This window comes from Bos taurus, chromosome 19 (assembly GCF_002263795.3).
Source record: "Bos taurus isolate L1 Dominette 01449 registration number 42190680 breed Hereford chromosome 19, ARS-UCD2.0, whole genome shotgun sequence".
NCBI lineage: Eukaryota > Metazoa > Chordata > Mammalia > Artiodactyla > Bovidae > Bos > Bos taurus.
Window position 1 is genome coordinate 21187315 of NC_037346.1, and position 16579 is coordinate 21203893.

General features: G+C 39.4%; 1 protein-coding gene across 5 annotated transcripts in view; it reads left to right on the forward strand.

The window, feature by feature from the left end:
- EFCAB5 (EF-hand calcium binding domain 5) overlaps positions 1-16579 on the forward strand; it is a 107253-nt gene that overhangs the window by 64341 nt on the left and 26333 nt on the right. For 3 of the 5 annotated variants that reach the window (XM_059878303.1, XM_059878301.1, XM_024980696.2), the window contains exons 8-15: positions 139-294; positions 2272-2371; positions 3532-4446; positions 6344-6421; positions 6516-6608; positions 8832-9046; positions 11130-11286; positions 14870-15159. In XM_059878303.1, coding sequence (XP_059734286.1) covers positions 139-294; positions 2272-2371; positions 3532-4446; positions 6344-6421; positions 6516-6608; positions 8832-9046; positions 11130-11286; positions 14870-15159 — 2004 coding nt within the window. The remainder of the gene's footprint in view (positions 1-138; positions 295-2271; positions 2372-3531; positions 4447-6343; positions 6422-6515; positions 6609-8831; positions 9047-11129; positions 11287-14869; positions 15160-16579) is intronic. The other 2 variants (XM_059878304.1, XM_059878302.1) reach the window with 2 other exon arrangements.

The following is a 16579-nucleotide window of genomic DNA, read 5'->3' on the forward strand; positions in this document are numbered from 1 at the left end:
TTTGAAAATGCTTTATCTAAGCAGATGATATGGAAAAAATTGCAGCCAATAATTGCATGCACATCAATGGAATCCTTGGGGGAAAAAAATCCAAGAACACGGTTTTTAATCAATCACCTCTCCTCTTTTTCTCCATAGCTCATCTCTTTGCACATTGCAGGCTTTAAGAGTGAAACGTTTGAGAAGCTCCTTAAGCACCTTTGCCATTGTGCTGCCGAATTCAGGGAGGTCATAAAAACTGACATGCGGAGACAGATGTTTGCTGACCTCTTCCTGCACTGTGACCGTGGGAAGGTAGCGAAACCTCTTAAAGTAGTGCTTCTCACACCATCTGTTGTGAAGGACCAGTCTTTAGGTTGTTGATGGTGATATTTTAATACGTGGACTGATAATGAAACTGGATTACTATGAGGGAATAAGGAAATAAAAATACAATCCAAACATATTCTAATCTAAGAGCTATTAACAAACACAGGGAAGTAAATTACTCATTTATGTTTAATTTTTTTTTGTTTTACCAGTTCCTATAATTTCTCTTGGTTTTCCCTTTGACTTTTTAAAAAGATTTTTTTGATGTGAACCATTTTTTTTAAAGTCTTTATTGAATTTATTGCAACATTGCTTCTGTTTTATGTTTTGCTTTTTGGCTGCAAGACATGTGAGATCTTAGTTCCCCAACCAGGGATCAAACCTGCCCCCCCCTGCACTGGAAGGCAAAGTCCTAACCATGGGGCAATCAGGGAAGTCCCTTCTCTTCAACTTTAATAAATAGCTACTGATTTCAAAAAAAATACAGTCCACATTGTGTTACTACCAGATTCAAATCTGATTTAATATCAGTTACTTTCTTAAGTTGCTATAACATTTTCTAGATGCTATTCCCAATTCCTACCTTTCTCATCACACACAGACTGGTACCAGCCTGCAGACTACATCTTGAGTGGCACTGCATATGATTTATAACTTGTCTCTAAGTTTCTTTCCCATTTTTAAGAGTGGGTTGCTTAGGGATTTTTTTTTTTTTTTTTTGCTTAGGATTGTCTATGGTGGTGTCTTCCTAGAGAAAAGAGCTGCTTTTCTCTTTGGGGAATAGAAAGCCTACCACATTTTATTCTGCTTCTTAAAAAACAAAAACTGTTTACATCAAAAAGTATTTCTAGGAATAGGATTTGAAAGTGAAAGTGAAAGTCACTCAGTCGTGTCTGACTCTTTGTGACCTCATGGACTATACAGTCCATGGAATTATCCAGGCCAGAATACTGGAGTGAGTAGCCTTTCTCTTCTCCAGGGGATCTTCCCAACCCAGGGATTGAACCCAGGTCTCCTAAATTGCAGGTGCATTCTTTACCAGCTGAGCCACAAGGGAAGCCCAGGCATATTGGCATGGGTAGCCTATCCCTTCTCCAGGGGATTTTCCTGACCTAGGAATTGAACTGGGGTCTCCTGCATTGCAGGCGGATTCTTTACCAACTGAGCCATCAGGGAATTTAGGAACGCACTATTGTGCCAGGACACCAAATGAATTTGCAAGAATAGATTACAACTTTACTGAAATATATTTGTTTATGAACGTTATGCTTATTTGTTTGTATCCCCATATTCCTGAAAAGATTTAAGGAAGCTTATGTTATTCAGTCACTTAGTCATGTCTGACTCTTTGTGACCCCATGGACTGCAGCCTGCAAGGCTTCCCTGTCCTTCACCATCTCCCGGTGCTTGCTTAAACTCATGTCTGTTGAGTCAGTGATGCCATCCAACCATCTCGTCCTCTGTCATCCACTTTTCCTCCTGCCTTCCATCTTTCCCAGCATCAGGGTCTTTTCTAATGAGTCGGCTCTTCGCATCAGGTGGTCAGAGTACTGGAGCTTCAGCTTCAGCATCAGTCCTTATAAGGAAGCTTATAAGAATAGATAAAAAGCAACAAAAGAACATAGATTTTAAAAAGTAGGATGAAAGAAGAAAAAGAGGATACTATATGAAGTTGGGAACAAAGCTGTAAATGCATACCATAATGACCTAAATATTTGTTCTGGATTGTCTGCAGATCTGAATGTAACCTCCTAGTAGAGAATGTGAAATATGACATATTATTGATTATATGACACAACAGTGTGTGAAGCACACTATTGACAGTGTTTTAAGATAAGTATGAACTGGAGCTAAGAAGGTGCAGAAATTTGGGGATAAAAAGCATAGTTAGGAGTTTCAATATTCCATCTACATAAAAGTTTCAAATCTCATGTAACAACTGATTGCCAACTTTCTGCTTAGGTAGGGTTTTTGGATCGTCAGAGGACATTGGCCTTGCTGGAAACATTCTATGACCAAAGTTCAAAAGTGCTCAGAGGTACACTCCGAAACCCAAGACAATGTAAGTGCCACCCAGAGGGAGTATGCTCAAGCTGGAGTGAAGCAGTACACGGATGTGACAAACAACATCATTCTATCACCATGGAATCCCTCCATGTAACACCTCCCTTAGATCATGATGGCTGTATCTAGTTGTTCATGCCATACAATGGTAATTATCATTACCATCTAGTTGAACTAGATGTGTTTTTCACAACAGTGCAATACTAAAAGTTGTTAAGTCAGAATTGAGCTAGAATTCCGATGAAGGGGTGCTTTAGTGACAACCTGAATGTTTTGGAAATTAAGTTGGTAATGGTAATTCCAGTTTTAATGTCCAACTTAGAATTCTAAGATTTCTAAGAAAAAAATTTTTTTCTACCAAGCATGTTTTGATTGAAATATAATTGATGTACAATATTATGTTAGTTTCAAATGTACACAATGATTTGACATTTTTATATGATAGGAAATGATCACCATGATGAATCTAGTAACATTCTGTCCCCCTACGAAGTTATTATGATTGACCATATTCCTTATGCTGTATATTATTTATTATTTAATAATATGACTTATTTATTATGTAACTGGAGGTTTGCATGTCTTAATTCCCTTCAACTGTTTCGCTCAGACCTCAAACCCCCTCCCTGCTGGCAACCCCGCATTTGTTCTGTGTATCCATGAGTCTATTTTTGTTTTGTTTTATTTGTTTGTTTTAAAGATGTAAGTTAGATCATGTGGTATTTGTCTTTCTCTGTCTGCCTTATTTGACTTAGCATAATACCCTCCCATGTTGTCAAAAATGGCAGGGTTTGAGGTGGAAGACATTTGCTCTTTCCTCAGCCCTATGCTATGCTTACTGTGGAGGACTAAGAGGAGAGGATAAATTCTGTTTGCCTTGAAAGTCTAAGCTACTCTTCAAGCATCAAAAGAAGGAATCATGTTCATTTCCATATATTTTAGGAAGGGATTATTTCTAATTTCCAGTAGTGAGCATCTTTTATGTTCCTTTAGATACCTTTTTGTTTCTTATTGGGTTTCTGGGAAATGTAATTGATATTCATTTAAAGCAGTAGTTCTGTGGGCGCCATGCCTACTGCTTTTTTGCATTAATTTACTAGCTCTGATTCTACATTATAAGATCAATTGTTTAGGTAAATGTTTTGTTTTCTGTGTTAGGGCCATTTGTTGAATTTGGAGAGATAGACTTACCTGAGTTCTGGGGAGACATGGATAATCAGAAACACATTTATGAAGACTTTGACAATGTTCTCTTAGAGATGAATACGTTACCTTCTGAAAAACATTTTAGCAAAACCCAAAGTAAATTATTAGCAAGCCCAGAAGATCAACATGAACACTATAGAGAATCAACACTACCACAAAGCCCACCAGAACAGCAGAGAGGGGCAACTGTGGAACAAGGACCAAATGGAATTTCAACCAGAGAACAAGAACAACCTGAAGAGTCAACTGGAGAACAAGAACTGAACGAAGAATCAGTATCAAAAGAAGGAACCTACACGGGGTCAACTCCAGAACAAAGATCAAGTAGAGAGTTAATAACAGAACAAAGACCACATCATGAGCCAATAACAGAACAAGGAGTACCACAAGGAACCCACATCGAATCAACAGCAGAACAAGGACTTTCTGAAGAATCAATTACAACAGAAGGACAACATGAAGGGTCAACAACAGGACAAGGATCACACGGAAAGTCAACTGAGGAACAGGGATCACGCAGAGAGTCACAATCTGATCAAGGACAACCCAGAGAGACAATGGCAGAGCAGGAAGCACACAGAGAATCACAGTCAGATCAAGGACCACACGGTGGGTCAACTGCAGAACCACAGTCATCCAGAGAAACAATTCTGGAAGAACAACAGGACACAGACTTAACTTCACAATCGAGAAAAGGTAGTCTCACAGGAGAAAGCAAAACATCTAGGGAATCTATTTCCTTTGAGCACACTGAAATCCCTCCACAGGAAGGAAGGACTCAAGCACATGCATATGAAGAGCTACTCTTCGTAAGTCCTGAACTGCAAGCGAAAACTGGAGTATCAATCCCAGAAGATCATCTTTCAGGTAGTAATATCACTTTCCTACATCAGCTCCTTGTTTTCTAGAGCGGTTTTTAAAGTCTGCAGAAAAATCTTCGTTTCGGTTAGGATCTTTTTGTGACATATAAGGTCATGCAAACTTCAGACATATTTTGCTATTCAACATGAGTCTATACTTTGAGCAATCAATTACATGCAATCTAGAAAGTCTCTACTGTCAATTTACCTAGAAATCCCTCTACACTAGAAGCCCATTTGTAAGGCAGAAATCTGGTAGTATTACTTGTAGAAATTTTCACTGGACTTCTGAAAAGGCACAGAAGCTGTTTTATTTTAAATGGTGTATCTAATATTAGAAACCACTTTTTAAATTTTCTTTTATTTCAAATTTTAAAAGTATCTCACTTTTTTCAGTTGCATATAAGACATTCTAGAAGAGTTTCTGAAGGTAATGTTTAAGACAGAAAGCATCCTGGATTTCAAATATTTATTCTGCAGAAGACTTTTCTTGGGAATTGCCTATGCAAATTTATGCCCTTTTAGTTGAAGAATTATAATCTTTTCGAGAGCCAATCTCAATGTCACTTAAGTCCTCAGTTGTTGCTGTTCAGTCGCTCGGTTGTGTCCGACTCTTTACGACCCTATGAACTGCAGCATGCCAGACTTCCCTGTCCTTCACCATCTCCCAGAGCTTGCTCAAACTCACGTCCATTGAATTGGTGATGCCATCCAACCATCCCGTCCTCTGTCATCCCCTTCTCCTCCTGCCTTCAATCTTTCTCAGCATCAGGGTCTTTTCTAATGAGTCAGCTCCTCGAATCAGGTGGCCAAAGTATTGGAGCTTCAGCATCATTGCTTCCAATGAATATTCAGGGTTGATTTTGTTTAGGATTGACTAGTTTGATCTCCTTGCAGTCCAAGGGACTCTCAAGAGTCTTTTTTAACAAGACAGTTCAAAAAACATCAATTTTTCAGTGCTTAGCCTTCTTTGTGGCCCAATTCTCATAACCATGCATGACTACTGGAAAAACCATAGCTTTAACTTTAGGGACCTTTGTTGGCAAAATAATGTCTCTTATTTTTAATATGCTTTCTAGGCATTTTTGAAAAAAAAATTCTAAAGTTCTATAGTCCCAAAGAAAGTTCTTATTTAAAATTCATAAGAGATAGGTAACCTGTGTTAAGGATTTTACACTATCATTAACTAATTTGAAATCTTTCATTTTTTCAGCATTATATGTATTTCTCCCCAGAACAGGGCTACTAATTTCTGGTTCTCCTTACATAGTGGGGACACAGCCTAAAAAATTAGTGAAGTTACTATTAATTTTAACTCTCTGTAACAGTGATCCAAAATAACAGTGTCTAAAAAAACAAACAAAACCAAAACAAAATAACAATGTCTAAACAAGGCAGAAGTTTCTTTGTTTCTCGTATAAAAGTCAAAACTTATTTGAAGGATCAGCCCCAAGAAATCAACAGTGGCTCAGGCTCTTTCTGCCTTGTGTCTCCTCCAGCCACACACTCCAAGATAGCTAACCACCATGTCCGCATCCTGACCAGTAGGCGAGGAGAAAGGGAAAAGGATAGACATTACATCTTTTCTTTCCTTTCTATCTTGTCCATTCATCAGAATTCAGGCACATAGTGACACCTGCTGTCTGGGAGGCTGGGAAATACAGCCCTCACTTTGTGTGGCCAAATGTGGGTACAATACATAGACTTTGTCACAGAATTGCTCTCAAAAACTAAAGCTATTAAGCGATATCTTTGTGATTAAGTTATTAAATGATACCATTATGATACAACATATACAGAAAAGGACCCGAAAGAAAGTTTTTGTGTTCTGTATGCAAGATATTTCTTTCATTTATTAACTACATAATCTTCAACTCATAGGCATTTTCTTTTATACCTTTTAGAACCTGCTAAAAAGGAAGTTCAGAAAGACAAATCCTGCGAACCCAAGTCCCAGAAAATAGAAGGAAAGTCATGGACAGGTGACTCCTTATTTAATTCTCCTTTCATTCATACTCCAGAGCAAAAACATTGTGAAAATGAAGTTGACTATATTATGGCATATGTATCTTATAGGTGAACTTCTGACTTGTAACTGGAACATGAAGTATGCCAAACATGAAGACGAGGAACAGGCACATTTAATCTATGATAACTCGAGGTTCACAGGTACATGTTAACAAAGCCAGGAAGAACAGATGGCACTCTAATTTGATAACCTTTAATTTACTGTGGTTCCCAATGGTAAGGACTGGACTTAGCCAAGGCACCATGGCAGGGTGACACTTGCACTATTTTGTCCTTGAGCCAATGGGCCTAAACGTATTCGAGACGACTGTTTCCGGTGGTAGTGTACATGTAGTGCTATTGTAGTGCTCTTTAAAGCATACGTGTTGGTACAGTTGTCCATTAGTGTCTGCAGGGGATTGTTCCATGAATATCATCCACCCAAAATTTCCCCTCACCACGAATACCAACATTCAAGATGCTCAAACCCCTTTATAAAATGGACAAGTATTTGCATATAACTGATGGATCCTCCCATATACTTTAAATCTAGATCACTTATAATACTTAGTACAATGTAAATGCTTTGTAAATAGTTGAAAATGCAATGTGAATGCCATGTAAATAGTTGCCCATGTATGGCAAATTCAAGTTTTGCTTTTGGGAACTTTCTGGATTTTTTTTTCCTGAATATTTTTGATCCACAGTTGAACCCACAGATGCAGAACCTGCAGCTACAAAGGGCCAACTGTATACAATTTTTTTTATGGTTATGTGGCCCTGAAACCACTTTGAAGCTATGATCCAGGTATACAAGGGGAATTAGATATTAGAACAATAGAAATCATTCCAGCAATTCCTCTCCCTTGTAGTTCCACATGTAACTATGTGAGGCAGGTGAGGCTCTGTCTTGTTTTTGAAGACTTACAAAGAAAGATCTACTCAACCGAGAGAGCAAAGAATAGCTTTTAGCTCTCAGTAAACCATGTATTTAACAACAATGATCCCAACAAGTATTCGTATTTTACCACAATGCTATTTTATCATTTTACCTTTCACCAACAAGTAGTAGAACTTATAAGATCAAAAAGTTTTCCTCCTGTCTGCAGTTTCTTTTCTCATTTAAAAATGGATCAAATAGCAAACTTTATATCCTCCAAATATTTGGTGAAATTGTGTGGCATTGGTTAAGCTCTTGTTGCCTGCTACTTCATGTTCCTCTTCTCCTGATCTTACTTCTTTATTTCAGTTTTACTCTACCATTTTGACAATTGCATGGCTGATTCTTTTTAAGTTACATTAGATCTCATATGGAAGGCATCAGTGCATGAATGATTGAATTAGTTAATAAATCAATCGTAAATCACCAGGCTCTTCTATGAATTACACTTCATGTTATAGCATCAAGCTTCAAGATAAATATATGAGTCAAGCCTCCTGAGGGAGAGGTCATAGTGGTGGTATTTACAGACTTATTTAACTAGCGAGTCCAGACTGCAGCTGGCTTCAGGCACAACTGAATCCAAGGGCTCAATAATAGCAGCAGGACACTATCTCTTTGCCTCTCTGCCCTGTTCTTCCCTGTGTAACTTTCAGTTTTAGGTAGTTTTCTCTGTATTGTGGCAAAGATTTCCATGAGAGCATCTCTAAGCCTACATCCTACTAGTTCAGGAGTCAGAGTACAAGACCAGTGATTCTCCCCCAGTAGTTGCCCCAAAAGTCCTGGGGCTAATTCTCATTGGCCTATAGTGGATCCCATTGCTGTCATCTGTGAGTCACTAGGCGGACCTATATCACATGGCCATCCTGAAGCAAGGGTGGATGAGGCTCAGTACTACCTGATACATCAAAACTGACAATCGGGGAGAGATGTTTTCTCAAATTAAAAAAAAGGAGGGGGACTTCCCTGGCAGTCCAGTGGTTAAGACTCCACACTGCCAATGCAAGGGGCATGGGTTCCATCCCTCTTTGGAGAACTAAGATCCCACATGCCACCAGGTGCGGACAAAAGGATGAAGACCAATAAATAAATAAATAAAAGATACGTTTAGGGACTTCCCTGGTGGTCCAGTGGTTAAGACTCTGTGCTGCCGATACAGGGGGCAAGGGTTCAATCTCTGGTCAGAGAACTGAGATCCCACAGGCAAAACAAAAAAAAAAAAAAAAAAAGAGAGAGAGAGAGAAAACGAGAACAAAAACCAAAACTCAAACTTTATAAAGGATATATTAAAAATAAAAAGGGGGTGCTGTCCTCATGAAGGCAGCACAGACTCCTGGTAGGAAAAAAGGTAGTAGATGTTCATTACAATATGTACTCATATATTTTCCCTGAACTTTGATAAAATTGTTCATGTCACCGTTTGATGTATGTTTCTTGTTTGATAGACCTGCACTCAATTATCAGAAACATTCAGTCTTACAAGGAGATAAAGGGTAGGAGTACCTTCAACGGAGTTTCCGTCAATCTACTCCAGTTTGTGCAGCTCCTGGAGACATTTGTTGGTGAAGATTCCCCCTTGAGTGTCAGTGAAGCCCTCACCTCCTTTTTTAGGAAGGGCTTTGTTGAAACAAAAGAAGAGAAAATGAGTGGCTTAGAAAAGGTGAGTAATACTATTTACCAATAAAACAAGTGAGGTCACTATTATAAAGAGATATGTATACCCATGACTGATTCATGTTGATGTATGTATACTTATGACTGATTCATGTTGATGTATGGGCTTCCCTGGTGGCTCAGACAGTAAAGAATCTGCTTGCAATGTGGGAGACCCGGGTTTGCTCCCTGGGTTGGGAAGATCCCCTGGAGGTGCGCATGGCAATCCACTCCAGTATTCTTGTCTGGAGAATCCCCATGGACTGAGGAGTCTGGTGGGCTACCATGAGGTCACAGAGTAGGACACGACTGAGCGACTAAGCACCTGCATCTGGATGGCAGAAACCATTGCAGTACTGTAAATTAATTATCTTGTAATTAAAAATTAAAATTAAAAAAATCTATCAACCTCAGTTCCTCCTAGACTAGCTCTTCTTAAGTACTAATTTTGGTTGTGAATGCTTATGCTAATTAGGTACTTAATTAGCATGGCAATTAAATACTTCATTTTATTGTGAAATGTTCTAAGATCACACTCCAGAGAATTCATTCCTCTAATAAGAACATGATTGCTGATGGAAGGAGATGGTTTCTTATATAGCTGTGTTTTTGCTCCTCCAAACCTTGAAGAGCAGATTCCAAGGAGCAGATATTTTCATGTGCAAAGATGTGTGTGTATGTGTACACTGTCTGATGTGTGAGTACGTTTACAAATGTGCATACATAAGGGTATGATTGTGGCTTGAATACATATTTTTGGGTACACCAAGGTAGTGGGCTTCATCTTTCTTAAGAAATTACTACTTGCTTGAATGAAATATGCAAACACATTCTCTGATAGGAACAATTTATGTACTCTTATATGAAATATATAAATTAGGTTCATCAAGCATATTCAGTAACTTTATCAGTCTTATGAGTCTTCTCAATCTAATTTAGAGTTGATATTCCTTTTTCCTCCTCAATTGAAGTTCCTATCATTTAACCAAATGGTATATATTCACTTTCTTTTATCAATAAAATCTACCTTGATTAGACAAGTTACTATCTAGTTAACGTAATCTAGTAAAAAATCTAAATGGTAAATAAAATTAATGTCAGGCCAATGTTAAATATAAGGAAGAATTTTTGAACACAGTCATTTTTTGTTGTTTGAACACTATCATCCATCGCCCTTCACTACAAAACATATTTCATCAAGAAGCCAGGCAGGGACTTCCCTGGTGCTTCAGTGGCTGACTCTGAGCTCCCAATACAGGGAGCCCAAGTTCACTCCCTGGTCAGGAAAACTAGATCCCACATGCTGCAACTAAGACCCAGCACAGCCAAATAAATAAATAACATTAAAATAGATTTTTAAAAAAAGCCAGGCAGGGACTTCCCTGGCAGTTCAGTGGTTAAGATTCCATGTTCCCAATGCAGGAGGCATGGGTTTGATCCCTGGTTGGGGATTCGGGGAACTTAGATCCCACATGGTAGAGAAAAAAAGGAGTCAGGAAGATCACCCAATGTATTTATCACATTGCTGAACAACTAGTAAGTGAATGGAGAGGAATGAATCAGATTCTCGAGGAGAGAGTCCCCTTCCTAAATGAATGTGTTTTAGTTCAATGCAGAGAATGCCTGCTTTCTATCTTAGAGGTGAAACATAGAAAATGTTTATTGAGAGATTAAAAACTGATATTAAGAGAATTAAAATTAAATGTTTCATTTTACTATTCGTATCCTGCTTAGTCCCAAAGTAAAGCTGTTTCTGTAAAAAGTGCTGCTCTTTGTGGGGAACAAGCATAAGATGCCAGCTAGCATATGTGTCTGTGTGTGTGTGTACCTGTGTGTGTGTCTGTTAGTTGCTCAGACATGTCCGACTCTTTGTAGCCCGCCAGGCTCCTCTGTCCATGGAATTCTCCAGTCAAGAATACTGGAGTGGGTAGCCATTCCTTTCTCCAGGGGAGCTTCCCGGCCTAGGGATTGAACCCTGGTCTCTTGCATTGCAGGCAGATTCTTTATCATCTGAGCCATCAGGGAAGCTCGCCAGCTAGCATAATGAACAGATATATCTTCTGTGCTTTGTTATCCTGTGTGTGCCCTAGGCTAGACAAAATGCTTCCCGAATCCGACGGGAACTTCTCCTAAAAGCCCTCTTTCAGAAGTGGGACTGTGACGGCTCAGGCTTTCTGGATCTGAAGGAAATTGATGAACTCTTGTATACATACAAGGAAGGAATGGAAAAAGAATCTATGAAGAAAGGTAAAAACGAAAGAATTTTCTTAAGTTGTGGTAACAGCTTGGCTTCAAGTTTCCCAGTATTATGATATGCGTGTGTGCTCAGTCGTGTCCGACATTTTGTGACCCTGTGGACTTCAGCCCACCAGTCTTCTTTGTCCACGGAATTTTCCAGGCAAGAATACTGAAGTGGGTTGCCATTTCCTCCTCATTATTCTGATATATATACAGTTAAAATATTGCTTGTTCTAAAGCCATGAGATAGCATTTCACACTTCACATGTACTAGTGTGGCTGTCATTTTTTTCAGTTTTATTGAGATACCATTGACATGTAACATTGTGTAAATTTAAGCTGTACGATGTGTTGATTTGATACGCTTATGTTGTGAAATGATTACCACGGCTTAGTTAATACCTCCATCATCTCACATAATTACCATTTCTTTTTTGTGTTAAGAACATTTAAGATCTACTGTCTTAGAAACTTTCAAGTATATATTATGGTATTGTTAACTATGATCATCACCCTGTATATTAGAATCCTAGAACTTTTCTTGTAATGAAAGTTGGTACACTCATTAATGTTTGAGCATCTTTTCATGAGCCTCTGGTCATTTGCATGTCTTCTTTGGAAAAGTGTCTATTCAGTTCCTCTGCCCATTTTTCATTCCGATTTTTTTCTTGCTAATGGCACCCCACTCCGGTACTCTTGCCTGGAAAATCCCATGGATAGAGGAGCCTGGTGGGCTGCGATCCATGGGGCCGCTAGGAGTCGGAAACGACTGAGCGACTTCACTTTCACTTTTCACTTTCATGCATTGGAGAAGGAAATGGCAACCCGCTCCAGTGTTCTTGCCTGGAGAATCCCAGGGATGGGGGAGCCTGGTGGGCTGCCATCTATGCGGTAGCATAGAGTCAGACACGACTAAAGCGACTTAGCAGCAGCAGCAGCATTGAGTTCTATGAGTTTGCTGTATATTTTGGATATTAACTCCTTATCAGATATATGATTTGCAAATATTTTCTCCCATACTGTAGGTGGCCTTTTCATTTTGTTACTTTTGCTGTGCAGAAGGTTTTTAGTTTGATATAGCCCCATTAGTTTATTTTTGCTTTTTTTGCTTATATAGTTTTGACTGTAATTTTTAAAATGGAAAATAACAGTGTTGGCAAGGATATGAAGAAATATGAACCCTTGTGCATTGCTGATGGGCATATAGAAAATGTCAGAGCAATCAGGAGTGAAACTGTTGTACAGTGCTTTGTCCAAGATCGTAATTCTACATAGTTAGATTCCTTCTGTATACCTAGCTACACATACCCATAAAACAATCCAAACCCACTTCACAGTCCTGCCTATTTTCCCTTCTTATTTTATCCTTCTGCCTCTACAAGGTCTGATTCACCTCTCAAGTCTGAATGACTTGCAAGTTTCTCCTGCTACTGCTAAGTCGCTTCAGTCGTGTCCAACTCTGTTCAACCCCATAGACAGCAGCCCACCAGGCTCCCCCGTCCCTGGGATTCTCCAGGCAAGAACACTGGAATGGATTGCCATTTCCTTCTCCAATGCATGAAAGTGGAAAGTGGAAGTGAAGTCGCTCAGTCGTGTCCGACTCTTCTTGACCCCATGGACTGCAGCCTACCAGGCTCCTCCGTCCATGGGATTTTCCAGGCAAGAGTGCTGGAGCGGGGTGCCATTGCCTTCTCCAAAGTTTCCCCTACATTTACTTAACTTTGTGTTCTCCTTAATGACTTTCTCTTCTCCTATATTTTTCTTCTTCTGATCAATTCTTCTCAATCAAAAGCTACTAAAATTCTCATATAAGAAGTTCTCTCCTTCATTTGCTTAGATCCCAGGATAAATTATTTTGCTCTACACTGGGTTTAAGGATTTATCTGAGACTTTGACATAACAGACTTCAAATTCTTAAAGTATATGGTGCATGAGAGAAAAAATGATAAGGGTTAGTAAAGTTCTTCAGCCCTTTCAAAAATCATTTTTTGGTTGATCTTTAAAGTTACCTAAGTTGATCAACATCAGGTGTTCTTCATTAATTGTGTCTAATGAGGTGGTTTTCACTTACAAGATGGGAAAACTTCATAACACAGAACCATGGTCCATGGAAGAAAAGATATTACACGATGGTCAGGAGAGCTGGGTTCTGATATTTTATCTTTTACTAAGTAAGATTGCTGGGAGAAATATCAATAACCTCAGATATGCAGTTGACACCACCCTCATGGCAGAAAGTGAAGAACTAAAGAGAATCTTGATGAAAGTGAAAGAGGAGAGTGAAATAGTTGGCTTAAAGCTCAACATTCAGAAACTAAGATCATGGTATCTGGTTCCATCACTTCATGGCAGATAGGTGGGGAAACTGAAAACAGTGGCTGACTTTATTTTTCTGGGCTCTGAAATCACTTCAGATGGTGATTGCAGCAATGAAATTAAAAGATGCTTACTCCTTGGAAGGAAAGTTATGACCAACCTAGACAGCATATTAAAAAGCAGAGACATTACTTTACCAACAAAGTTCTGTCTAGTCAAGGCTATGGTTTTTCCAGTGGTCATGTATGGATGTGAGAGTTGGACTGTGAAGAAACCTGAGCACCGAAGAATTGATGCTTTTGAACTGTGGTGTTCTCAAGAGAAGGCTCTTGAGAGTCCCTTGGACTGCAAGGAGATCCAATCAGTCCATTCTAAAGGAGATCAGTCCTGGGTGTTCATTGGAAGGTTGAAGTTGAAGCTGAAACTCCAATACTTTGGCCACCTGATGCGAAGAGCTGACTCATTTGAAAAGACCCTGATGCTGGGAAAGATTGAGGGCAGGAGGAGAAGGGGACGACGGAGGATGAGATGGTTGGATGGCATCACCGACTCGATGGACGTGAGTTTGAGTGAACTCCGGGAGTTAGTGATGGACAGGGAGGCCTGGCGTGCTGCGGTTCATGGGGTCGCAGAGTCGGACACGACTGAGCGACTGAACTGAACTGAAGTGATCACATGACCGTGAGCAACTTACTGACCTTCTGTAGAGCCAGGTGTCCTCATGGGTAAAACAAAGGAGTTGGACACGATGAATTCTAGAATTTAAGGGACCTGAGGATGATGTTATAAGGTTTCACCTGGCTGAGAGGTAGAATTAAAATGAAACAATATACATTACCATATGTAAAATCGACAGCCAGTGAGAATTTGCTGTATGACTCAGGGAGCTCAGATCCAGTGCTCTGTGACAACCCAGAGGGATATGATGGGGTGGGAGGTGGGAGAGAGGTTCAGGGGGAGGGGACATATGTATACCTATGGCTAATTCATGTTGCTGTATGGCAGAAACCAAAACAGTACTGTAAAGCAACTATCCTCCAACTAAAAATAAATCAATTGACTTAAAAAAAATAGATGATATAGGAATCATCTTGAGTTCCACACAGAAAGTCACTGTAAGATGTTCCACTGGACATCCATTGGAGATGCCTTTGACATACCTGGTTTTCCATGAGAAGCAGTTGTTAGAGGCTTCGATTTGCTGTAAGAATGCAAATTTCCCCCACAGGTGAATGAACTTTTGATTAGTTTTTGGTTTTATGTTTCTGTCTTGTAGCTAAACTACATGTCCAATTTCCAAAGCTACACCCTGGGCACGAAGTGAGATTGTCTTCCAAACAGTTTCAGAAATACATAGAATTGGTTGTCTCTGAACTCAGGGGCAATGAAGAAGAAGTTCTGGAAAGTGTTGTGGAGTTCCTGATGAACTCTTTAGAAAGGAGCCATGTTGAGAGTCTGAGGAATTGTGCCAGACAAAAGTGGCTGCACCAAATCCAGCGCGCTGCGGAGACAAGTGGCGTGTCCTTGGAGCCAGTGTACACGGAGACCTTTAAGGCCCTCACACAGGTGTGCTTTCTAAAATGACATGTAAGAGAAACACACTTCCTCCCAGGTGATGATGTTCAATGGTTGCAAAGGAGGACCACACAAAATTCTCTTGAGAAATCTTTCAATAGGCTATTTTACTCATTTCAATGTTTTACAATGACCCCAAACCTAGTAAAGATGTAACTGGAATGATTGCAGATTGGCAAGGTAGAAGCAGAGAGGAAAGGTATAAGAAACAGAATTATGTCTTGGAATTCCTAATTTCATTTGTGCCAAGAGTCAAAGAAACTATAACAGACAATAAACTGACATTAAAAACAAAAACAAAAACAGTAAGGAGATGTACAAGCAGTTTAAGCTCTATTTCCCTTGCATGCTGTTTTGGGAGTCAGTTTTAAAAGGAACTATTTGGGGGGTGGTGGGAGGGAGGCTTCAGACAGAGGGGCTATATGTGTATACTTATGGCTTATTTAGAAACCAAGGCAACATTGTAAAGCAATTACCCTCCAATTAAAAATAAAGTAAAAATAAAAGGAACTATTTAAATCATAAAGTCATTATAAAGTAGAATCCAACGTGACACAATAGTTCATAGCACTGCCTAGAAATAAGCTGAGACTATTGCAGAGTCCTGTCCCTTAAAAGACATGACCTGGATGAACCACCATCCACAGCTCTGCTGCCTTCCTTGGACGCTTCCAGCTTACTGCTTTTCCCAGGCAGGAACAGCATGGCTGTCTTCTACAAGTATCACAGCTTCCATTGATCCGGGGAAACTATGTCATTCATCTCAGCTAAATAGCAACACATGATTATGGGAATCATCTCCTGAATGGCTTAATTTTCCAATATATCAATAATTGGAAATGATGGGACCAGGAACAGTAGACCAATCAAGAAAAAGAGATATTGGAATTTCCCTGGCAGTGCAGTGATTAAGGACACTGCATTTCCACTGCAGGGGGCTCAGCCAAGAAGCAAAAGAGTTATTGTTCCAACTTGCTTCAGAAATCTGCCATACCCTTAGAGACATCTTACTACTACATTTTTGTTAGTCTATTGATTTTCTATGTAGAAAAGGAGGAATCAAGAAGGGAAAAGAAAAGCACAAAGAACAAACCCAAGTTTATAGGAAGAGGAGACAAATATCAGAGAAAGTGTCTCTCATATTCCCAATTTATACCCATACTTGGCATATGTGTTAACACATAATATTATTATAATATTTTAGGTACATAGAATTTTCAGTTATTTTAATTAGACATAGTAGTTGTGGGACTTCCCTGGAGGTCGACTGGTTAGTATTCTGTGCTTCTACTCCAAGGGGCATGGGTTTGATCCCTGATCAGGGAACTAGAATCCCTCATGCTGTGGAGTACAGCCGAAAAGAAAAAGAAATAGTAGTTGCATATAGTCTGCAATCTGGAGCCCCAAGTAA